General features: G+C 36.5%; 3 protein-coding genes across 3 annotated transcripts; 2 read left to right on the top strand and 1 right to left on the bottom strand.

The window, feature by feature from the left end:
• Positions 1–257: 257 nt before the first annotated feature.
• On the bottom strand, positions 258–1,057 carry LOC125189722 (UDP-glycosyltransferase 75C1-like). The gene is made up of 2 exons (XM_048086965.1): positions 1,049–1,057; positions 258–965 (listed from the first exon to the last, which is right to left on the bottom strand). Exons 1-2 carry the CDS (start codon positions 1,055–1,057, stop codon positions 258–260), a joined length of 717 nt encoding a protein of 238 aa, XP_047942922.1.
• Positions 1,058–9,218: 8,161 nt separating this feature from the next.
• On the top strand, positions 9,219–12,271 carry LOC125189723 (protein FAR1-RELATED SEQUENCE 5-like). The gene is made up of 6 exons (XM_048086966.1): positions 9,219–9,228; positions 9,921–10,686; positions 10,817–11,012; positions 11,139–11,623; positions 11,725–11,888; positions 11,973–12,271. Exons 1-6 carry the CDS (start codon positions 9,219–9,221, stop codon positions 12,269–12,271), a joined length of 1,920 nt encoding a protein of 639 aa, XP_047942923.1.
• Positions 12,272–22,270: 9,999 nt separating this feature from the next.
• Positions 22,271–23,992, top strand: LOC125187939 (elongation of fatty acids protein 3-like). The gene has a single exon (XM_048084618.1). It carries the CDS (start codon positions 22,358–22,360, stop codon positions 23,255–23,257), a length of 900 nt encoding a protein of 299 aa, XP_047940575.1. The 5' UTR covers positions 22,271–22,357; the 3' UTR covers positions 23,258–23,992.
• The last annotated feature ends 1,524 nt before the right edge of the window (positions 23,993–25,516 follow it).

A 25,516-nucleotide genomic window follows, 5' to 3' on the forward strand; every position in this document is an offset into this window, starting at 1 on the left:
TATGATTAATCATATACTTTTCTATTTATTGCTTAAAATAATACCAATAAAATATTTAAGCTATATCAAAACTAATCATTACCATAAGTCACGAATAATTATAAATTCCAAAAAACTAACAAATAATCAAAATAATAAATTATATTGTCGAAGCTTCTCTTCTAATTAAACATTAAATCTAAACCATCGTAGTGATATTAGGATGCATGTGAGCATGTCTAATAAACAAACGAACACTAATACCGAGTAACCCTCGTTCAAGAAGTGTCAATAACCTTCCTCAAATTATTGTAGGTAGACCCACCATCTTTGACAGCATCCATGGCCATGCCTCTCAACAACCAAGCCCTTTTTCTAATCTCTTTACCTCTTTCTTCCTCACCCATCACAACATCCAAACATTTCCCTAATTCTTCTCTTTTCATGACAACTTCTCCATTCATTCTTGCTCTAACCCCATTCCCCCACACATCTTCCACAAGCTTAGCATTCGTCGTCTGGTCAGAATAATGTGGGCACCCAATCAACGGGACCCCACTGACCAGACCTTCAAGAGTCGAATTCCACCCACAATGCGTCACAAAACACCCTATAGACTTATGACTCAACACTTCTGTTTGTGAACACCATGTCAGTATCATACCATCACAATTTCTAATTTCTTGTTCAAACATATTCTTCACTTCCTCCTCCTCACTATCTAGTGACCTAACTACCCACAAAAACGGCCTCTTTCTCTCCACAAGTCCTTTCAAAATCTCTACCTTTTGCTCATTGCTCAACACCACCAAACTACCAAATGGAATGTACACAACCGATTTTTCTTGCTTTGAGTCCAACCATTGAAGATAATTCTTGTCCTCGTTATCCAAGTCACCACCAAATGAGTTGCTTGTAGCAATCAACGGCCCGATTGCAATGACATTTATGTTGGTTAATGTAACTATGCGTGCCGCCGTATATGACTATAGTCCAATGGAAATGGACAGTTTAAGTCATTGAAGTTATTGACAAGAGAAATAAAGAAATCTTTGCGTTGTGTATTTACAGCTTTCATTGGTGCGTTATTCTTTTCGGGTATACTTTGCAGCTGATGAAACAAGAATTTCTTTTGTTTTTTTCATAGAAGAAGAGAGAGAAATTATTTGACTCTATAAGGTAAGTGAGTAAAAAAAGTTAATGGAATGTCAATGTAGGATCCATTTACCAAAACTATATAATAAAAATGAAATGTGACATTTATTAGCGGACAGATAACAAAGAAAAAATGGGACGTATAACGGCGGACGGAGGAAGTACTATTTTTATAGTTTATTTGTTAGTAATTTGCATAAGAAGTGCGTTATATTGCTAACTATTAATTAAGTTGTTAACTCATCAATACAGTGTATTAAAAATTGTCAACACGGTTATATCAAAATGTCAACACATAATATCAACATTGTATTGATGAGTTAGCAAGCTAGCAACTTAAGAAAGTTAGCAATTGATCACACCTCATTTGCATAATATAGTTTAAATCCAGAAATGCAGCCCAAATCTTGGCCCTAGGATTAGATTATCTAATGGTCAATAATTAACTCAAAACACGGAAGGTCATAATTAAGTAGTTTTAGGTCATATTATAAGATTTGAGTTTATGTCATATTAAGATCATTTTAGGTCATGCTTTGTTAGCATGACCTAAAAATAAACTAACTATGACCTAAAAATGCCCTACGTATGACTTTGTTCTGCGTTTCTGTATTTAAATCTGGTCTTCATAGATCAAAACCCTATATATATATATATATATATATATATATATATATATATATATATATATATATATATATATATATATATCCTTTTTAATCTTTTGTTCTTTTTCCTTTTCAATCTTGACCATCCATTTTCAACATCTAATGGCCCAAAATAGGGCCTGATTTAATTGTTTTAATTCATTTAAAAAGTAGAAAATGGCTTTTATGGTATACACTTTCACGTCTGTTATGGAAAGTGCTTGATTCTCTCCATCCAAAAAGATTTCACCGGTTTTATTCTATAGCACCACAACATGAATTAAATTTCATTTTTAATGCGTTTATGATTTGGTACAGTAAATAATGTACCGATAGTATCTAATAATGTGCACGGATAAGTGGATAATGTACCGATTGAATAGAATAATGTTGAAAGAAAATTGAATTCATGCCATTTGGGTTTAGCAATCCATGGGGCTAGGTTGTAGTACCCACTCACAAACGGAACCATCACAAAGGGCAGAGAGTTTGAATCATTCTCCTTGGGTTTAGCAACCCATGGGGCTAGGTTATAGCACCACCACATGAAATAAATTTTATTTTTTAATGAATTTAAGATTCGTTACGGTAAATAATGTACCAATAGTATCTAATAATGTATATTCAGATCAGTGAATAATGTACAGATTGAAGAGAATAATGTTGAAAGGAAATTGAATAATGTACAAATTGAACATAATAATGTTGAAAGGAAATTGAATAATGTACAAATTGAACATAATAATGTTGAAAGGAAATTGAATTCAGACCATCCCAATTGCTTTACATCGTCATAAATCTAGACAAAATACCCTACAAATCTATTTCAAATCAGTTGGACACCTCTTGAACAAGAAAGACAAAAGCTCCAAAACCCAGTTCATGGACGGCTTCCTTCTGCCGTGGAGCTAGGTTTTTAAAAAGTTCAGGAACTCGGTTGGGGTCCGTCGACAGTAGAGATGGTCGACTTTCTTCCCCCTCGGCTTCCTTTTCTCTGCGTCTTCATGAGAGGTACTCGTCTCGGCCCTTTGCTCAGCCAATCTCCCGGAAGTTCAAAAATCAATAATGTATTGCATTAATATTATATAATGCACACTACTTGTTGTATAATGTACGCATGGAAGCAAATAATGCACAATTGAATATAGCATTCAATCAACAATCGATCAATTTTTTTAAAACCATGAAACATAATGTATACCACTGTCTACAATAATGTACAAATAGCAGCAAATAATGCACACATGAATACAAATTTCACTCATTTTCAGGTATTTTATCACAACGTACAATAATGAACAATAGAGTGCTATATAATGTACAAAAACCAACAAATAATGCTCAAATTCAAGTGAACCAATATATGTAACTTAACACAAACTCATCATATACACCACATTCTACTATAATGAACAATTGCTTGATGCTTACAAATGGCAAAATGCAACAGAGTGCTATATAATGTACAAAAACCAACAAATAATGCACAAATTCAAAGGAACCAATCGTTGTAACTGAACACAAACTCATCATATACACCACATTCTACTATAATGAACAACTTCTCGACGCTAACAAAATGCAAATGCAACAGATTGCTATATAATGTACAAAACCCAACAAATAATGCACAACTTCAAGGGACACAATTCCAGTAGCTTAACACACAAAATTTATATAAACAACTAGCTTGAATAAGGTATAACTTCTTGAAGACTACAAATGGAAATAATCCACCATTACATAGTTATAAAGCAGTAATTAAATACAAACTCAACAATGGACAAAACCCTGACAAAAACAACAGCAATTTCATGATTTACAAAAAAATAAATAGACGATTTGTGAAAATCGTGAAAAATCAACCCAAGGTTTGTGAAAATCGGCGATTCAAAGTGTACATTAACCAAAAAATGGAACTTTTAACACCTATCTAGTTGTCGACTGGAAATTGACGGTCGCGCGCGAAGGGATTGAGTCTTCAACTGCGAAACGGCGGCGGAACGTTGATTTAACGGCGAAAATCGAAGCTTGGGTTGATTTCCGGTGGCTTGGATTAGCGGCTAGGGTTTGGAAATGGGGGGGAATTAGGGGAGACGAAATTAAATCGTGGGTTCGAGGAGTGAGACGGTTGGAGTGAGAGAGAGAGAGTTAGTAGATGGAAAATCCCGCTTAATTCTCGCTCCTTCCATTTTTATTCATTGTTGTTTTATAATTATACCCGTATAATGAACATAATGAACCTAATAATGCAACACGGGATCCGATCTCTCCTTTTAATCAAGTTCGTCCATTCCATCAATCTAATGGATGATATTAAGAAGGAAATAGACACTAAGGGATGTGATCATATCATAACCCATATTTATGGTGATAACCTAATAACCCTTATTTTATGGACGAAAAATATCATTTTATGGAACAGAATATCATTTTATGGAATAAAAGTATCATTTTATGCATGCTGAAAAAATATCATTTTATCGTGTATAAATATCATTTTTAGTAAAAATGATACTTTTGACCCATAAAATGATAGGGTTATTAGGTTATCACATAAAATGATAGAGTTATTAGGTTATCATATATATATATATATAGGGTAGTGATATAATGAAAACCATATATCTAATACAAACTCCAAACTCTAATCCTAGCCATTGAATTTAACAAATAAACGCTTAAGATTTTTCTAGAATAAAATGTCAATAACCTCTATGAATCTATTTTAGACAATTTGATAATATGATTGATGATTTAATAAGAGAAAGATCGTGTAATCCCGGATCTCTCGTCCTCTCTCCTTCCACTATTCACATTTAATTAACCGTTTCAATTTCCCCTCATTCAAACTTTTCGCCTTTTTGGATTCTCTCAACCTTATCGGCGATAATCTGCGGCGGCACAATAGTAATTCCAAGCAGCAGTGGTGACACGAAGGAGCAATTTTCAATGAGTTCTGAACAACGAAAAACTGGGCGGAAACCTGCTGAATCCTCGAGGAGTGAGTGTTCCAGCAAAAACCTTAGTTTACACTATTTCTCTAATTTTTTATCGGCTAGGTGGTTGTTTTTCCCGCTTAAAAACCTAGCGAATTTCGATTTTGGGATGATGTTTTGAAAAAAATGCTAAAATTCTATGTTGAAACTGTGTTGATTCTGTGTTGATGTTGAATTTTTAGTATTTCTTTGGTATTGAAACCTTTGCTGATTTTTTTCCTGAAATCAATGTTAATTTTCTTTCTAGTGTTGATTTTAAGATGAATTTGCGTTGAATTCCTTCTATTCTCGAAGTGTTTGTAGAAATTGTATTGATTTTATGTTGATATTATGTTGAATTCCTTCTATTCTTGAAGTATTTGTTGAAATCGTATATCGCATTGAAATGTTTGTTGAAATCGTATTGAAGTGTTTGTTGAAGTCGTATTGATTTTAGGTTGACAATTATTTTAATACTGTTTACAAAATCAGCATACATGATATGCTGAAACTCAATTTATATTGATTTGCTGATTTATATTGTAAAACTCAATTTATATTACTTTTAATCGTGCTAGGAATTGTATATCATCTGCACAAACGCAGCAGGCATCATTTGCTGATTTTCTGATCTTGCTGAATTTACATTGATTGCGCGTTGATTTTGTGTTGATCTTGTGATTTGGTATTACATCTCATTCGAGATGATTGTAGGTGTATTCCATACAGATATTTTTGTTGATATTGTGTTGATTTTGTGAAAATGGTTATGTTGGCAGGTAAGGGTAAATCTATTGAAGAGGGTGGAACAAGTATGAAAAAAACCCTTCAATAGATTGTACGGCTTCAAGCAAACGCCATCTTCTACTGATTCAAAAAGCTTGCCAACATAAGGCTTCAAGTTGGATCTACATTCTGGAATAATTGAGACTGATACACAAATGTCAACGGAGAATTAAAATAGAATATCAACAGAACAGCAGCTATGTATGTATATCAATATAGAATCAATATAGATATCAACACATAATCAACAAAAATGTCAATAGAATAGAATTAACAAAAATGCCTACAGAATTGTAATGTAAAATCAACTGTACCTTACACATGTCAAATGTATATCAATATATAATATCAATATAGAATCAATAAAAAGTAATTAAAAGTGTGCGGCTTATCAAATAGTTTAAAATATTGTTGAGTCTCATCTTGTGTTGAATCAACAAAAAATCAATAGCATTTCAGTAGGATTGCAATGTAAAATCAACCAGTAGCTTACAAATGTCAACATAGGATCAGCCATGTGCTACGACGTCTCAACAAAAAATCCAATAATTTCAACACAGGTTCAACGGAAAAAAAAAAAAAACACAATCTGAATCACAAATTGTATCCGCAATCTGAATTAACAAATCAAGAATGTGTCAATCTTCAACGTATGGAAATTATGAATCACGAATGTGACAATCTGAGACATACTGAAAATGAATTATGAATCTGAAAATGAAAAACAAAAAAACTTTTACGGCATTGAGATTAATTCTCATCACCATGAAATTACCTTTATCAGCGTTAGAACCCTCCATATAATAAAAAAACGATGTAACACCGGCAAAGAAATCAATTTAAGATTCGGCCGAAAAATAAAAAACCTCCAAGAGTACGCCGGCGAAAAAGAATTTCGATCTTCAGAATAAATTTTCCGCGCCGTGTTAAGATCCCAAAGAATATGTGATTATTTTCAGTTTTGGAAGGTGGGAGAGAAATTAGGAGCACAAAAACCGCTAGAAAATTAAGTTACAAAATTGACCCCTGTTGACAAATTATATACTTTTGTTGACATTGAAATTGAACACAATATTAACCACAGATCTTTAATAATTAGTGGCTAGGATTAAAGTTTGGAGTTTGTATCAAATATGTGGTTTGCATTTGATTACCTCCTATATATATATATATATATATATATATATATATATATATATATATATATATATATATAAATTGTGATCAATTGAGATTTTTTATGCTAATTGAGAAATGAGTGGTCCAGATTTTTCCACATGGAAAATATCTTTAGATTAATTAATTATGAAAGGGCAGAATGGTAATAACATGGTAAATTTTATTCAATAATTTTTTTTTTAATTTTAATTTTAATTATTTATTTATTTTTTTAAAATTTTTTTAAAATGTTTTTAATTTTTATTTTTGAACTACATATACAATTCATGTCAACTACACACATATAATGTCAACTATGTGTACAATCCATGTCAACCACATACACAATTCATGTCAATTACACACATATAATGTCAACTATGTGTTCAATCCATGTCAACTACATATACAATTCATGTTAACTACACAATATAATGTCAACTACATGTACAATTCATGTCAAATAGTATTTATTGAATAAAGTTGTTGACATTTGATGTGTAGTTGACATGAATTGTATATGTTGTTGAAAAAAAAATTTAAAAAAATTAAAAATAAAAAAAAAACGAAATTTTTTTTTTTAAAAAAATAAAATAAAATTAAAAATATAAAAATAAAATAAAATTAAATTAAAAAAATTAAAAAAAAAAATAATAAAATTACAATTATGCCCCTCTGTTGACATAAACTACATGCTGTTGACATTTCATAAATATTCTGGATGAGTGGCTGAGATTGCATCTCAATTCTCAATTAGGTTGATAAATCTCAACCTAACAAGACTGGGGTCTTGTTAGGTTGAGATTTTTGGGCCTAATTGAGAACTAAGATGCATTTTCAACCACTCATTCATAATTTTCGCTCAATGTCAACCACTGAGACATTATGTCAACTAGGGGGTATAATTGTCATTTTCGCACGATGTCAACTACAGAGACATTATGTCAACAACAAACGTTATTTATGTCAACTACGATGTCAACAACAAACTTTATTTATGTCAACTACGATGTCAACAACAAACTTTATTTATGTCAATTATTATGTTAACAATAACATTTTACAAATAATTAATGTCAACAATAAATATTTTCATGTCAACGACGTATATTATTTATGTCAACAACAACGTTTTACATATAATTCATGTCAACAACAATGTTTTACATATAATTTATGTCAACAATATATTTCATAAAATTTATGCCAACGTCCTAAATAATTCATGTCAACAACAAACGTTATTATGTCAATGAGCTATATAATTCATGTCAAAAATAAACATTTTCACGTCAACAACTTATATAATTTATGTCAACAATAATATTTTAGGCAATATCACAATCACCTTATCTACACAACTCAAAATGTATTTCCAATTCCCTTTGCTGGATGTTTCCGCCATTTACCACCAATCAAAATGTATTTTGTTAAGAAACTGATCACTGCTCCCCTAAATAAAAATAAATCGAACTGATTCCGATTCTGCCATGGATTTCTTCAGCAAAGCCAAATCCATGAAGCTGAAGAGCCGCCACGAGAAATACCTAACCGCCGACCCCGACAGCGCCTCCGTCTTCCAGGATTGGTCAGATTCTGCGGCCGCGATTTGGGCGGTGGAGGGCGTGGTGCGCCTGCGGAGCTGCTCCGGCAAGTACCTGGCGGCGAAGGACGAGGAGTTCCTCCTCGGCGCCACCGGCAGGAAGGTCATGCAGTCGGTGCAGCCAATCGCCAACGGCGCCTTCGTCCTCAGCATCGACACCGATTTCGATGGCTGAATGAAATTGATCAAACAAATCACGGCGGAGCTCCGATTGGAAGGGCATAAGACGGCGGCGATCGAAATTCTGCAGCAATTTAATTGGGAATTTGGGGAAAATTTATGCATTTTACAAAGGATTCAAAATGTGTAAGGAATTAGGGCTCGTGGATCGCATTCAGCGGCTAGACTCTAATTAGAATATGGAATTACCATTCTGCCCTTTCATAATAAATTAATCTAAAAATATTTTTTGTGTGGCAAAATCTGGACCACTCATTTAATAAAAATGAGTGGCTGATATTGCATCTCATTTCTCAATTACCCTAAAAAATCTCAATTGATCATGGACTTATATATATATATATATATATATATAGGGATGTTTTCAAATCCTTTTATATATATATATATATATAGGGATGTATTCACATCATTTTCTAATATTATGTTCTATTGTCCTTTTTAATCTTGGCACTCCATTTTAGAGATCTAATGGCCCAAAATAGAGGCTGATTTATTAACTTTTAATTATTAAATTAGACGAAAAGGGCTGATTAGGAATACATAAATAAACGATTCTAGCTTTATTCTCTGTGTAATCTTTTCTCCAATCTTTTCTCCCTTTTTCTCCGTTGAAGACATACCAACGTCGACAACAAACGCTGCTGAAACATTCTCCGTAAACTATTTTTTTGGTTTCTCGTCAGAAACCGTTTTTGGGAACAATTGTTGATTGTGTTCGTTTTCTACAAAATGGAAGAAGGTAATTAAATTTCTCCAATCATCGATTATAAATCCGATTGGCTCAGTTGAATACAGATTAGTTGGATTAATGGTTAATTGCAAATAAGTTGTTGTGATCGTTTTTATGTCTATGCGTGTTTGTATGCTTTGCGCAAGTTTCATTTATTCCCCAAGGGTTTAGCAATCCTTGTGGGCTAGGGTGTAGTACGTAGTAAGTACCACGTCTTCTATTCAAAGCAAACGAGTTTCAGTTAATTCTCTAGGGTTTACAATTCGGCTGGGTTAGGGAGTTATTTTAACCTATACACATAATCGACATGTAGCATTATATAATGCCTATAATAAACTCTGTAATGAACGATTTATGATATGTAATGCATATGTTTGCTGAGTCATATGTTCTCTCGTTTAATCTGATGTCGTTTTTGTGAATTAATCTGTTGTCGTGTTTGAATGTACTGTGCGAGTTTAATATAATCCACTAGGGTTTAGCAGTCATTGGTGGTTATGGCGTAGTATTTTGTTGAGTCGACGAGTTTCATTATTTTGTCTAGGGTTTAGTTATTATCTCGGCTACAGTGTGGTATTAATCGACGTATGTAATGTTCAAATATTAAAGTATAATGCACTATTTCTTAGTTGTAATGTTCGATTAGTATCATATAATGAAACTTAATTCTAATATGCTTGTTGTTTTGATTTTATTTACAGTGTTCGTTATACCTGAATGTTCTCCACAATTGAAGCCTGTGATTGCTCAGAAGTTCCAATCCCTAGATTTTGCTTTTGCGTTTTATGATGTGTATGCCCATGCTGTTGGGTTTGATACGCGTAAACAAGGAATGAGGAAGGCGGCGGACGGTGTTACTACTTGGTATTCTGTGGTATGCAATAGGGAGGGCTGCAAGAGGTCGAACGAGGAAGACGATGTGAATGCACGCTCTGGTTTTACTCTTAAACGCAGGCGGCTTTCCAAGCGATGTGGTTGTAAAGCTTGTATATCCTTCAAGTACTTTTCCGAAGCAGGAATACCGGGATATATTATTCACGAGTTCAACGAGGTTCACAACCATTGTATGGTGGAGTCGGAGCATCAGCAGTTTATGACACTTAACCGGAAGTTGAATGACGTACACCACAAATTCATTCTTGACTGTTCCAAGGCTAATATAGGCCTCACACTTACCTTTAAGGTATTGAAGGAAATCCTCGGTGGGTTTGAACTTGTCGGTTGCAATGTTGGGGATATCAGGAACACATCTCGCGACATCAAAGCATTCGCACACGGTTGTGACGTGCAGATGGTGTTGGACGACATGGCGAAGAAGAAGGAGTTGTCGGATGCCTTCACATATCACTACGAAGTTAATGCTGCTAACAAGTTGGTTGCCCTCTTTTGGTGTGATGGTTTGATGAAGAGGAACTACCATATGTTTGGTGATATAGTGGCGTTTGACTCCACTTACAACACAAACAGGTATACATTATATGCAGATTTTTGTACATTACTGAGTGCATTATAAAGCCATAAATTTGCATTATACTTTTATCGTTCTGCATTATTCAGAATTAATTATGCTAATGCTGCATACCTGTGTGCAACGCAGGCATTGCATGATCTTCACACCTTTCATGGGGAAGGACAGTCATGGTAAACCCGTAACATTTGCTGCTGGATTGGTCTGCAACGAGAAAACAGGGGCCTTTGCCTGGTTGTTCAAACATTTTGTCGAATGCATGGGTGTAGCACCCAAAATGATTGTGACCGATCAAGACTTGGGCATGAGATCAGCTATTCAAGAGGTTCTTGTAGGAACTCGACACCGATGGTGTATGTGGCATATAATGCACAAGTTGGCTTCCAAGGTTCCAGACAGGTTGCTTAGGGACGAAGATTTCAAGAAGAAATTCAATGCATGCATTTGGTAGGACTTGCTTGAACCCGACAAATTTGAAGAGGAGTGGAATGGAGTGATTGAGCATTATGAGCTGGAAGACGTTGATTGGTTGAACACATTGTACGAGTATAGACAGATGTGGATACCGGCCTACTTCAGAGATTTCCCACTCGGTTCGATGATTAGGACTACGTCCATATCAGAATCTGAAAACAGTTTCTACAAAAATTTTATGAAGCCCCGAGCGAACCTTGCCGAATTATACTTGTATTCCAACAATGCTCTGGACTTTCAGCGGAACGCTAGAACAAAGCTGGACTACAACGATGCTACTTCCGTGCCCATACTGGCCACTAAGTTGGGTTTCGAGAAACATGCTGCGACGATTTACACAGACAGTATGTTCAGGAAGATACAAGAAGAAATTGTTGATGGTAATGTCAGATGCCGTGTACTTGGTTTTTCATCAACAGATATGATTGACACCTACAAGCTTGGGGATAGCCGACGGAATTCGTATTCTGTGAGACACGACAAGACTGACGATTCATACTCTTGCGATTGCAAATTGTTCGGTAGGCAGGGCTATTTGTGTTGCCATATTTTTTTCTATTCAGGAACAATGAAGTGTCAAAAATTCCAGAGATGTACTGCAACAGCCGATGGATGAAGACTCCCTTAGCCAAGGCTGTACATGGACTTTTTGATGTCACCGTAGATACAAGGTCCACCGTTGACGATAGGCAGACTGTTACAAATCAAGGAATATCGTTGTTCTACGGTTTTATTCGACGTTTTGAGAGTGACATTGAAGTGCTTCGTGCTTTCGTAAGTGGTTTGGAATAACTTGGTAATTCTCTTCAAGCTGGAACTCCTCCAACTTCGGCGTTTGAAAAGAGGCGCATGATTGAAGAATTTTACGGAATGCCAAGGCCTGAAGTTGTAGAGGTCCATCCTCCGGATGTTGTAAAGACGAAGGGTCATGCTAGCAGCTCCGCGAGCCGACTGGTTTCAAAGAGAGAAAAGGCTATAAAGGAGGCTGCTAGGCCTCTTAGACGTTGTAAGGCGTGCGATGAGTTGGGCCATCACGACTCTAGAAACTGTCTAATGCTTAATGAGATGGAGAAGGAGAAAGCGCTTAGTAAAGGCAAGAGGAAAGCTTGATGTGTTTTGTAACTAATAAAATACTTTTTCGTCTCGGATTTGTTCTTATTATTTCTAGCGCTGTGGTCATTTTTTGCGTAATAACTTTGTGAAGTTGCGATAGTTACTGTCCATTATCGAATTACAACCTTGCATTAATAAGGATATTATATGCATCACTCCCTCTATTCATTCCATTAGTTGAGTTTTTTGGTTTTGTGCATTATCGTTTGTATAGGCTTTCATTAATTACGATATTCTATGCATCATTCCCTTTATTTATTCCATTAGTGAAGTACTTGGTTAATGTGCATTATCACATTTATAGGCTTGCATTAATAAAGATATTCTATGCATCACTCCGTAGTTTTGTTCCATTAGTCAAGTTCGTTGATAATGTGCATTATCGATTGATATCCTTGCATTAAATAAGTATATTCTATGCATCACTCCGTTTATTTAATTCATTACTCCATTACTTTGTTTATGTGCATTATCGATTTATATCCTTGCATTAAATAAGTATATTCTATGCATCACTCCGTTTATTTAATCCAATACTCCATTACTTTGTTTATGTGCGTTATCGTTTTTTAGACTTGCATTAAACACGCTATGTTGCGCAGCACTCTCGTTTATTTATTCCATTACTCCATTACTCTGTTAATGTGCATTATCGTTTTATAGCATTACATTAATAACGCTATGTTGTGCATTACTCTCTTTTATTTCATCCATTGCGGATAAAACAACTATTCGTCCTAAGTTTGTTAATAGTTTATCCTTTATCACTTTACTATATCACACACTAGTACCAAAATATGCATCAGTTATCAAGTGAAATGTATGGTTCAAAACATGCGTCATTTGACCAAATCAAAATAAGTTAAACCAAACTAACTGTCTTAAACTTAACGTCAACATCGTTTCTAATCAGTACTCTTGCAATCAATCCAGCCCAAACTCTTCGACCCACTTCTCGAAATTGAACTTTGGCGGCCTCTCTTTCCAGAACTTGGCGGCATAAGAGACGTTGGTGTCACGCTTGGAATTGTGTGTAGAAGACAGCAGTGCGTTTGCTACCTTCATTCGGTAGATTTCCAGATTTTTTGTCCCGTTGGCGCTGAATCCGCACTGCCAATCTTTGTCCCTTCCGCCAAAATAAGTCTCCATATGCCGCATGATGTACACCCCCGTCTCCACAGAGGGGTCGTTTTTCCTCCAAGGCATAGCCACCACATGTGTCTTACATTTTCGGACCTCGGCTGCCTTTTGATTAGCCTTCAACTTCACCAGCGCTTCTGCGAAAAAAAAATTCTACAACAAATTCCCACAAAAAGATGCGTGAGAAATATAAATAATGCACAGTTATCTGAATGTAATGCAGCTTAATGGAATACCCTCAAACACGCACCAGAAGGGAGGGTGTTTTCCCATATTTTGCCTTGAACGATTTGTGGGAGTCAGCCAATGTGTGGTCGATGATGTTCATGTTGCCATCCGGCAGATCGAAACACACCACGTACTGATGTGTAGAACCCCAAACCGGGAAGAAAAACTGTACAATTGAAATTACGTTAATGTGTGTACATCAGATGGGTTAAGCGTAATAAAATTTACCATGTCAAACGTCTCCCATTTAACGATTCCCATTCCAAGTTCATCATCGAACAACCGAGTCCAGAATGTCTCCCTCAACTGGTCCTCTGACCATTCAGCCGGGGTATCAATCACGGTGTGTCTCTACAGTGTAATGTGGTAAACAAGTTAATTATTTATAATTGCAATACTAAATAGCAACCAAGGCACAAGGTATTTCACTAACGCATGGTTTTGTCGAGAAGAAGACCCTAGCAACTGTTTCCGGAGCCTTGAGCTTCTCCATGTTATTCAAGTAGGCGCTCCAAGTGTCTACAATGGCTGGGCTCACGCTCTTGAACGGCGCCAGCGACGCGAATTCAAGCTGCACTGTCTTGATACAGTCGTCTACGTAGACAACCGTCTCCCTGCACAATAATAAAGTGTGCATAAGTAACCCTTTTCCCAGCAAATAGTCGAGCAAAACTATAAAACTTACTTATTCACTTCCGCTGTGCTCAGTACCCAATAGTATAGCGACTTGTCCGGATAGTTTGGCTTTGCCGTTAGTGTAACCGCCCGGTTATTGAATGGAGAACGGGCAGCCAGACTGGCTTTCTTGAAACGGGATGATGCTAGCTTCCCAGGATCCTGCAAGAATAGGTGATACGGTTAATACAATTCAGCCGCAACCCCACATATTAAATACAACATACCTCATGTCCAGTCACTTCAAAATTACCATCTGGAATGTCCAAGCCCGACAAAGCAACACCCTTTCCCTTTCCAGCAACAACCTTTGCAGCAAAACCTTCAGATTTGTTTGGTTTTTCCAAGCCAGACACAGCAACACCCTTTCCCTTTCCAGCACCCACCTTTCCAGCAAGACCTTCAGGTTCGTTTGGTTTTTCCCCAACACCAATCTCAATACCCTTTTCAGTAGCTGGGCCAATTTTCTACATGGACAAAAGTAAGGTTCCATTTAATGCATAATAAATACTGTATAATTCAAAACAAAACCTAAATAATGCGCACTACCAACACCATTTAATGCATACAAACGACCATATTGTTATGCTTAATACAACCTATATAATGCAAGCAATTAATTTTTTTGAGAACTCCAACATAATACTTTTAATGACTAAACTGTTGAATACAATGCACGCAACCTGTCAAATAATGAACAACATAACAACTAGTTGTAATTCATAATATTTAATAAAGGAATTACTTTTGTATGGGCAGCCCGTTTTCCCTTCACCTCCTTACGATCTACATCCTTATCAGATGGAATCTCACTGCGTTCCAGGTTTTGTTTTCCTGCCTTCTTGGCCTTGTTGATGACTTTATCTCCGCTTCCTCCTTCACTTTCACCTCTAACCACAGACGGCTGTACACAATGGACGCACAGTTAAGTATTTTGAAAAATGAAGAATGAGTACACATTCAATGATGTAATGTTCCTACCCCATTGTTGATTTCCACACCACCTGCGGCTGTCCCAGATGCCGTTCCAGATCCACCAACCGAATTAGGCTTGTCTCCTGACACAAGTAAATAATGCGTGAATTATGATTTAATAAAGCAAAAACCTCTGTATACAATGCGTTGTAAACTTTACAAAAATTAGCATCACCTTCATGCTCACCTCCAACGCCATCATCTCCTGTCTCCTCAGCATTAGTGTTTTCCTCTCCCCGACAACTACCCTCTGCCCGTTGTACTTCCTGCGTAGCAAAAGGGTCAGGACACTCAAAGCCATCCAAGACGAACGATGGCCTATCAAAGCCTCTGCTTATTGTCTTCTTTTTGTCGTATGCCTGCATCATCTTCTCCATTTCAGCAATCCACTCGGGACTGTACTCTTCCTCGTCTTCCCTCGCTTGTGTTAGTGTTGTCACGATTTCCTCATCTTCCACAGGCTTTTCATCTTCCATCCCTAACAACTTCAACCCAATCTGACTCCCCAATCGGAAGCACCCATCGTCAAGCAGTTCAATAGGTATCTGCTTAAAATCGTCGACCCACCTCGAAATAGCGTGTCCCATCAAAGAACTCGAAGCGACAAAACGATCTCTGAGTCTCTTCACCTTGTACCTGCTGGGGGTTCCACTAAATCCCCTTTCCACAGCTTCCACCCTCCTTGCTTCCTCGTCGGTAAGATACTGATGTTTGTCAATGCGGCCCTCTAACCTCCCAGTTCCGAACTGATCAAGCTCCACATCCTCCCTTTGCTTGAGGGTCTCCGCTGTCCAACCCTTTATAGTGGGCCAGGCACGCTCGACTCGCCTCCGTATGTGAACCACACGGTCCACGTACGCACACTGACAACAACCAAGCAATGTCAAATATTAGTAGCGCAGCGCGACACAAAAACAATGCACAGTAAAGGCTATTATAATGCAACAGATTGGGTTCATTAATGCAGCAAAAAGTAATGCATGTACTCTAACATATAATGCACTGACACTATTACCTACCAAAAGAAAGTGGATTGGTCCGGTGAAGTATGCAGTTTCCCCCCTGGCCCAGCCCGGATAAGTGACTTCCAGAACGGATAAGACGTAACCGCACCAATTCATGTCACTGATAGCCTCCACATCGTCGATAAAGTATAGTATCTTTGGCTTGCAATTGCCGTCTGACGGAGTCTCCATCAAGGCATTCTCAGAGTAAGAACATGAATAGACGCTTGAAGACCGGACCACCATCACTTTCATCCTTAATCATATTCACAACATCTGTCGCGTTCAGCTTGTACCGAGACTTTTTACACCGCGCAGCAACCATATCGTTGAACTCGAAGTTTGACTGATATTCTTCTTTGCGTGCAATCGGAGTCCGCCCTCTCGGGAAGCCCAATGTCAGGTGGACATCCTCCTCATCTAGTGTTAGGCGCTCGCCACCAGATAATGGAATCTCGCACCGAGCCAAATTTAACGACTTCAACACCCGGTAAGCTAGGTAACCTGGGATCTCCCTGATGTTGAACTCTAGGACAGCGCCGAATCCCAGTTCGATCACGGCTTCCTTCTGCCGGGGAGTCAGGTTTTGTATACATGAAATGAACTCGGTGGGGTTCTGTCGACAGTACAGGTGGTCGGCTTTCTTCCCCCTGGGTTTCTTTTTCTCCACGTCTTCATTGCGTGAACTTGTTGCAGCTTCTTCCTCGACTAACCTTCGCCGAAGTTTCTGAGCTAATGCTATGGGAATAACATCGTCTACTACTTGGTCAAACTCAGGCCGATGGTGCTTAGACCCTGTCCAGAACAGGTAAAACCATGGTTTAGAACAAATAATCTATGCGTTTCAGTAAGTAATGCACGACATCTATTTACCAATGCACAGAACTGAAGATGTAATGTACAAACCCAAACATACTAATCAATCACTTGCTAAAGGGATGAATCCAACAACTTCATGCCAAACTCCCACATAACAAAAATGAATAATAATCTACAAAAATGGAATGATGCATAACCTTCATTCGGTTCTGGCTGGCTTTTGTAGGGGCGACCTCTTTTAGTCATTCTATATCTGCGCGACGAGAGGGCCAAAATCGGTTAGTTTTCAACCATAACTCAGTGTGGTATCACCCAAAAAATGACGAAAAGTGTACATATTGGCCAGAAATCCAGCATACAGTAAATAGAATGCTCACAATACCAACTTCTCCAACAAAAAAACAACAACTTTTGTGCATTACACCAAATGGAAAGTAAACCGATGCAAAACCCAGATCCAACTGAGAGAACTAATTGTTATAGCAAGGATGAACAAAACCCTAACTCTAATAACCGCAATTTCATCTTTTCCAACAAAATCGAGCAAAATAATTTTGTGCATTATTTCGATTATAAAGTATAAATCGATGTTTAGGAGTGTTTGTGCCTACTAAACAAAAAACCAGAACCACACCTTTTTGTTTGCAGGAGAGGTATCGACTTTCAAGGAGCGCGCGAAGTGATTTCACGGCAGGAATCGTCGACCGACGTAGATTTCACGGCGGGAATGGTCGACCGACGAAGATTTCACGGCGGTCAACGTTGATAGAAGTTGATTTCAACTGAGACACAGCGGCGGCTAAGGTGTGTTCAATTAGGGAGAAGTTTTGTGGAGAGAATGTTGATGGGATGGAGTGAGAGAGAGGGGAAATGAGAGGTCGATGAAAATGCCGCGTAAATTTAGGACCTGCCATTTCGAAACTGATTGTGTAGTATGTTATTTTACTCCTTTACCCTTTTAATGCATGAAAATGCACTAATAATGCAACACGGGATTGGATTGGGCCTTTTAATCTAGTCCATCCATTCCATCAATCTAATGGTTGATATTAAGAAGAGAAAAGATACTTATGGTGTAATAGGACCCTAATGCTCCCCTATATATATATATATATATATATATATACACACACCAGCATGAGGAGTGTTATATTACTAACTCAATACTTAATTGCTAACTACAACTAAATAATATTCCGAGCATGAGGAGTGTTATATATACCGAGCATGAGGAGTATTATATTGCTAACTCAATACTTAATTGCTAACTACAACTAAATAATAGTATTCATTAGATATTCACATTAAGGGCCTAGATCATTAGCCCCGGAATGTCAATACGATAAAAAAAACGTCATTAAGGTCAATTTACAATAAATTAGTTGTAACTAACTTTTGAAAAATATCTCATAACTTTTAAAACGCATATAAATTTCTCGATTTAAATTACTTTTTTGCACAACATATATCAAATTAAAGATAATTTCATAAGGATGCTAACGAGATCTCACTTGCATATGTTCCAATGTCAAAATTTGAAAAAATTTCAAAATTTTTTAATTTTTTTGTAGCAACAAATGTCAATATGATATATAAAATATGTCAATATAATAATACATGTAGAATGTCAATATAAACTATATGTTGACATTTTCAAAGCATTGTGTTGATATTTTCGAAACACTATATTGATATTTTCATCCAAAACCCTAATATGGTAGTTTTTTTTTATCTTTTTCGATTTAATTAATAAAAATGAAAATTACATGTGGCAAATGTAGACCACAAGTTTTCTAAAATCCTATGATCTTAAATTAGTTGTAGTTAGCAATTAAATAATGAGTTAGCAATTGATCACTCCTTTACCTAGCATTTTATATATAACATGCAAAAATTGAACAAGAACAATGATCTAACTTTGTGTTTCATTTCGACAAGTTTATAGCCTGCGGTACGTGTGAATGCTATTTTCTTTTTTCAACCGAGATTAAATATTAAAGATGTACTCAATATATAGTCAATCCAGTTCAAAATCTATTGATTGGCTTGATATAAATAAATAAATAAAAAAGGGATTGGGGCAAAAAAATATAGTACCAGGCATATATACACATAGTCACATAGTTTAGCTCGATTCATTTGAATCTATATAACATGATCCCGATAAAACTGGTTTGATACTAAATTATAATAGTAATAATGAATAACAAACTCGAAAATAATTTACACAAAGTCAACGGAAGAAAATTTCAAAGTCGTTACTATGCAATTTTGGACAGATGTGAGCGACAGAAAACAATTAGTGAATGGGTGCATGAAATCAAGTGGTTGTTTTCACAAGGTGTATGAAATCGATTTACCAACTAATAAGTACATTCAAGATGGTTTTAATTTAACGATGCATGGTCCAATTAAAAGCGACTACACGCCAACTACATATACTAATTATTAAGATGAAAAGATGAATTAGGAAGCAATTGATCAAATTATTAAGAAATCAAAAACTACAAACAAAAGAATGAAAAAGATAATCTTCTTCATATTATCACCATTACTAATTGTAGCCTCTTCACCCTCCCATCCCCCACCATACCAACCGTATCCAGAAAACTCACGCAACCGCACCCTTACAGCCCCAGGCCGAATAAATCTGCCGCTCCGCCGATGTAATGATGTATCTCCCCTTCCGTTGAGCGAAATCAGCTCCTCCTCTCGGATCACGGCCTTGCAAACGGGGCATTCGTGGCATTGCGAGTGGAATCGCAGCCATTCGTAGAGGCACGGCCAGCAATGGAGATGCCCGCACCGGGTGATCACCGGATCTTCAGCTAATCCGAAGCAAATATTGCACTCGAAACCCGCGGTTTCGCCGCCTTCCTCCATATCTAAATATCCCCCTTTTTTGTTTTGTTATGGAAGAATTTGGGGGATTGGAAAAGGAACACTGAGTCACCGCAGAGTTGTTGATTTGAATGGGCTTACTAACGAAATTTGACTTTGATTTGTAGGTTTATAATCCAGGAAGGGAATACATGTGAATTCTATTAATCATTAATTATTGTGTACAGCAGTATTAGTTTGATTTTTGGTTCCCACAGTCAAATCTCTCAGGCTTATTGTTTGGCCACCCAGTATTTATTTTAATACTTGGTGGTTGCTTCAGTTCTAATTTCTATGTCAATATATTTTAATGCGGCCATACTTACTGTTTTTTTGAGGAATGTGTCTGTGTATCATTTTGTTTTCTAGTTAGATTTTCTTTCTTAGTTTACATATATGTATTCTTCGGAAAATCTATTTGTTATCTTTGAAATGAACTGTGTCTATAATAAAAAATTAAATTATTTTATAGTAGTATTCAGATGCATACTAAACATGTTATTTGGCCACTCATTTGATTATAAAAAATGGCCTTGGGTGCATCCCATTTTTTATTTGTTTAATTTATGCAACCTTAATTAAAAACAATAATACATGCTACCAAACTTGATAAAATAATAGAGAGGTAATTATGAAAGATGCACTCAAAACCACAAACTTTAAACTATTATAAATGGTGTTATTGGTGCATAGATACGCGATTAATTATACTTATATTCAGCCCTTTCACACGAACTTAGGAATTAGGATATGCATAAAAAAATATATAACCAATTTCCTCACCATGTGGATTTCGTCATTTCACCCAAATTGAATTCTATGTGACGGGTCAGAATGTCTACCCCCATTCATCACATGTTTAAACTCGTGTCATTTAGAAAACCTCTAGAAAAACAAATCAAGCTTAAGTGCAGCTCCATCACCACAAACATTCATTTTCAGTGCAAGAAAATCTCAAAACACAACCATCAACATCAGATCTATGTAAATATCACGCACACGTAAATCTCAACATCAACATCAACATCAACATCAACATCAACATCAAAATTAACATCCTGTTTAATTTGTAGGACAACTGTATTTTTGTCCACTGCAAATTTTGTGCCCAGTCCAAGTCGGAAGCCCGGTACGTACACTTTGTTGAGTTAGGCCCATATTTTGTGTTCAGTCCAAGTCGGAAGCCCAGTACACTTTAACCCAAATACACAAGAATTTATCTGCCACATTGTGAATGTGGACAATGAAAATGATGATTCTAGAATGTAGTAGGCTTGATGCTTAAGGCTTAAGGCTTAAGGTGTACACAGACATACTATTATGGAGTACAATATACATTGAATAAATGATTCAAAGAAATTAATATAGAATGTAATTTAAATGGAGTACTATAAATCATTATATAGACAAAGAATGTGGGATTCACTTAAAATTCCAAGAATTAAAACTAGTAGAATTGCATGAAGTAATTGGTTTTTTTGGTAAAATATCATTTATATAACTATACTAATATAAAAAAAAAAGGAAATGATTGGAACAAATATCAATTAAATTTTATACTCCATGCGTCCCTGAAAAATAGTGTTGTTTAAAATAATCTTCATTATTTGGATTTTGTTTTAAAGGCGTGTCTTAAATAGCAGAATCAATTAGAAATTGACAATTCCTGAAGGCTGAAGAACTTGTGTGTTGAAAATATGGAAACAATCTCTGTTGATTATACAAGCTGAAAATGTTTTTGGCATGTATACATCACAATCGACTATGATGTTCTTGAAATACTAAACTCAATCCACTATCATAATTTAAAGAAAAGGTTTTTAATAGTAATAACTTACAACTATTATTAGTATAGATATTATATTTTATAATTAAATATCTGTGAAATTCTATTAGTAATAGTAATATGTTAATTAGTAGAACAAAAAGAAACTGTCCGAATTCAAAATATGTGAAACAATAATAGCAGTAATAATGATAGTTTCCATTATTCCATATGCTACATTAAAATCCCTACTACTATGTCTATAATAGTAACACCAATAAAATATAATAAAACGCTTAAAATCGAAACAATCATAAGATACTGAAAAAGAGGGTTCTAATTTCACTTGTTTAACGTGACCAAAAAAAAAGGATACGTGAAAACGTGTTTTCCAAATTAGAATCACCGGCAAAAACATTTGTCCAATCAAAACCCGACACGTAAGCATAGACAAGGAGCCCTATAAATAAATTAGGCATTGAAATGAAATTTGGCATTACTCCAATTTAGGCGGTGGAGAAAGAAAAGCAAATTGAGGGGTCCTCTACTTTTAATCGCCGGCCGACGACGAGAACCAGCGTTCCGGCGTCGCACAGGATGGCCCCCGCCAACAGCCTGACCTATTACCTGTCGGAGCACCCCTCCATCGTCGCCTTCCGGTGGAGCCACGCCCAAACGTGGGGCTCGACGTGGTCGTTCCTCTTCTCCTCCATCGCCGTGTACCTCGCCTCCGCCGTCGCCCTCCACGCCGCCGCGTCCCTCCTCTCCCGCCACCGCCGCCCCGTCCCCCTGGGCCCCCTCCCCGCGCTCCACTCCCTCTCCATGGCGCTCCTCTCCGCCACCATCTTCGCCGGCATCCTCCTCTCCGCCGCCGCCGAGATCCGCGACACGCGCTGGCTGTGGCGCCGCTCCCGCTCCCGCACCACCCCCTTTGAGTGGCTCCTCTGCTTCCCGCTCGGCACGCGCCCCTCCGGACGCGTCTTCTTCTGGTCCTACATCTACTACCTCTCGCGTTTCCTCCACGCGCTCCGCACCTTCGCCTCCATCTTCCGCTACCGACGCCTCTCCTTCTTCAAGCTCTTCAACCACTCAATCCTCATTTTCATGTCCTTCCTCTGGCTTGAATTCTCGCAATCCTTCCAGGTGCTCGCCATCCTCTTCACCACGCTCGCCTACTCCGTCGTCTACGCCTACCGATTCTGGACCGCGATCGGCCTGCCGGCGGCGTGTTTTCCGTTCGTCGTTAGCTGCCAGCTGGCGCTGCTGACGTGTAATCTCGTGTGCCACGTCGGCGTCCTGTTTCTCCACTGTATCAAGGGCGGATGCAACGGGATTGGGGCCTGGCTTCTCAACTCCGTTCTCAACGGCGCCATTCTCTTCCTCTTTCTCAATTTCTACGTCAGAATGCATCTCCGCAAAAGAAAGTCCTCTTCCTCTTCCTCCTCCGCTCGCGGCGGCGACGATCATCATCCGCTTCTCAAATCCAAAATTTTTTGAGGTCTGATTTCCAATTTTTTTCTTCTACGATAGCTATTAGGTTAGTAATACGGCGTAGTTTTGCCATAGATTAAAATAGGAAAAAGAAACAGATATAGTAGTATGATAAGTCTATAATGTATATATAGATTATAGATATCTTATAAACAATTAATTGTATATTACTAGTAATATAAATACATGAATTTTGGATATGTTTTTGTTTTATTAAGTTGTTGTGGCAATCCACTAACATAAATATATGTTGCGATTAATATTCCACCAAAATGAATATGTCATGGTTTTTGACATGGCAAAACCTTCTATTAAATCATCATTCCATTTATATAACTAAAAAATTAAAACCAAGTTTAATTACCCCCTCATCTTATATTCTTATGTCCCCTATTTTGTCTCCACTCTCATTTATCCTCCCCACAAAAATGGCACCACTAATTCAACCTGTAGTACATATATAATACTAGTAGTGTATATATAAATCATGGACTAAATTAGGATTGTACGTAAAATAATTGATGTAAACAAGAGGAATTCGAGCTTATGGGCCCAAGATCTACAGAGCATTTATAAATTACTTCTCTCTGGTAAATAAAATGTACTATAGAATTCTTTTGTCAACATGATACGCATACTTGTAGTATTATTCTATACCTTTCTCTATCAAGTGTAGAAGACTGAAACTTGAGAATGCAACAATTACATAGGAATTGTTTCTGCATCGGATTGATAATTTGACATGCATGCGCATATCGAATTTAATGGACTATTTTCAGGATTTGAACAATCCGAGGAAGAAAATTGCATAAGTATTTCTTCTGTAAAATAATTATATGCTGAACATGTATGTGTTTTCAATTATTAACATAGATCGCATTCTCGTCTACATTTTTCATTGCGTAACATTTAATGATGACATGCATTTATTGAAAAATATTGGGAATTTAAGATACAAAATTTTACATTTTGACATAATGTCCAAAATAGTTACTGTAGGAGTAATATCTATTCTAAACTAAAACTATTACTAACCCAATTTTTATTATTAGTATGACCGCGAGTATTACTTTGGGATGATTTTGACAACAGCATTCTCTAAAAAAAATAGACGCATTGGTGGACGACACAAGTTTAAATGCGAAACTCATAAAGTAAAAGAGAGAAAAAAAAGGGCAATGTATGTTGGTAAAAGAAAATGGAAGCTATATAATTAGGTACTGTTTTGTTGTAGAATTTTTTTCATTTTTGCTATTAGACTAATTTTAGTAAAGTGATAAAAGAGGAAACTATAAGACTATTTTTACGATGAGAATATTATTCATCATGACATATAATTCTGGTAAGTACAACTTTTGAAAATATAATGTACAGTTATTAATTTATTATCTCCCCGATACAAACACATCTGACAAATTGTATAGACTTAATTGGTAAAATTAAAAGCTTGTGTTATAAACTTATAATTACAAATTTAAAACATTTCAAGTATCACTTGATAACTGGAATACTGGATACCAAAATAAAGATCATGCCAATTAACCGTTTTCATTTTTCAAGGCGAAGCAATGGAACCAGGTATTGTGTGCTTTAAATATTTTATAGTTAGGTGATGAATTTGACAGCTGAAGTGTGTAGGTGGGAAATATTGGAATCAAATTTGCATATGGGATATTCCGTTCTACTATTTGATATACATTTTATATGTGTATTATTGCCAGGAATACAGTGATGTTTTTACTACTCTAACATGTTACGTCATATGAACAGTATAATACATTAATGAATGTAAGTGGTGAAAAATTTAACACGAATATATGACAAACGACCCCAAACACAACTTATAAAATGATGAAAACATAATGAGCATCACACTAAGTATTACTAGTATATTTTTATATTGACTATTTAAATCATGAAGTTTAATGACTTATGGCGAATCCCATGATATTCAAAATAAAAATATTAAACCATTGTTCCACATGTATACAAAATAGTGTATACTTGTGGTGAGGTTTGAAACAACATTGTTTCATTAAAATACGAAAATAAAAAAGAAAAGGAAAATAAAAGAACAAACACTTATTATAATGAAACGTGTCGTCTTCAACATTACCAAAAGACGACATTAACCGAATATTCCCGGACTATGGAGTCAAAGATGTGGTTGTCGTCTTGCCCTTTCGCTTGCACTTTGCCGACTTATTGCTCATTGGACGGCTTCTCACTATTGTTTTCTTTTTCTACTATCACTTTGTATTTTGT

This window comes from Salvia hispanica, chromosome 5 (genome assembly GCF_023119035.1).
Source record: "Salvia hispanica cultivar TCC Black 2014 chromosome 5, UniMelb_Shisp_WGS_1.0, whole genome shotgun sequence".
NCBI lineage: Eukaryota > Viridiplantae > Streptophyta > Magnoliopsida > Lamiales > Lamiaceae > Salvia > Salvia hispanica.

Excerpts from the sequence above, each read along its gene's own strand:
- LOC125189723 (XM_048086966.1), top strand. Across the intron at positions 11,013-11,138 it reads TGAGATCAGCTATTCAAGAG|GACTTGCTTGAACCCGACAA; the intron begins GTTCTTGTAGGA and ends TGCATTTGGTAG. Across the intron at positions 11,624-11,724 it reads GGGGATAGCCGACGGAATTC|GAACAATGAAGTGTCAAAAA; the intron begins GTATTCTGTGAG and ends TTTTCTATTCAG.
- LOC125187939 (XM_048084618.1), top strand. The coding sequence starts at position 22,358 with ATGGCCCCCGCCAACAGCCTGACCTATTACCTGTCGGAGCACCCCTCC.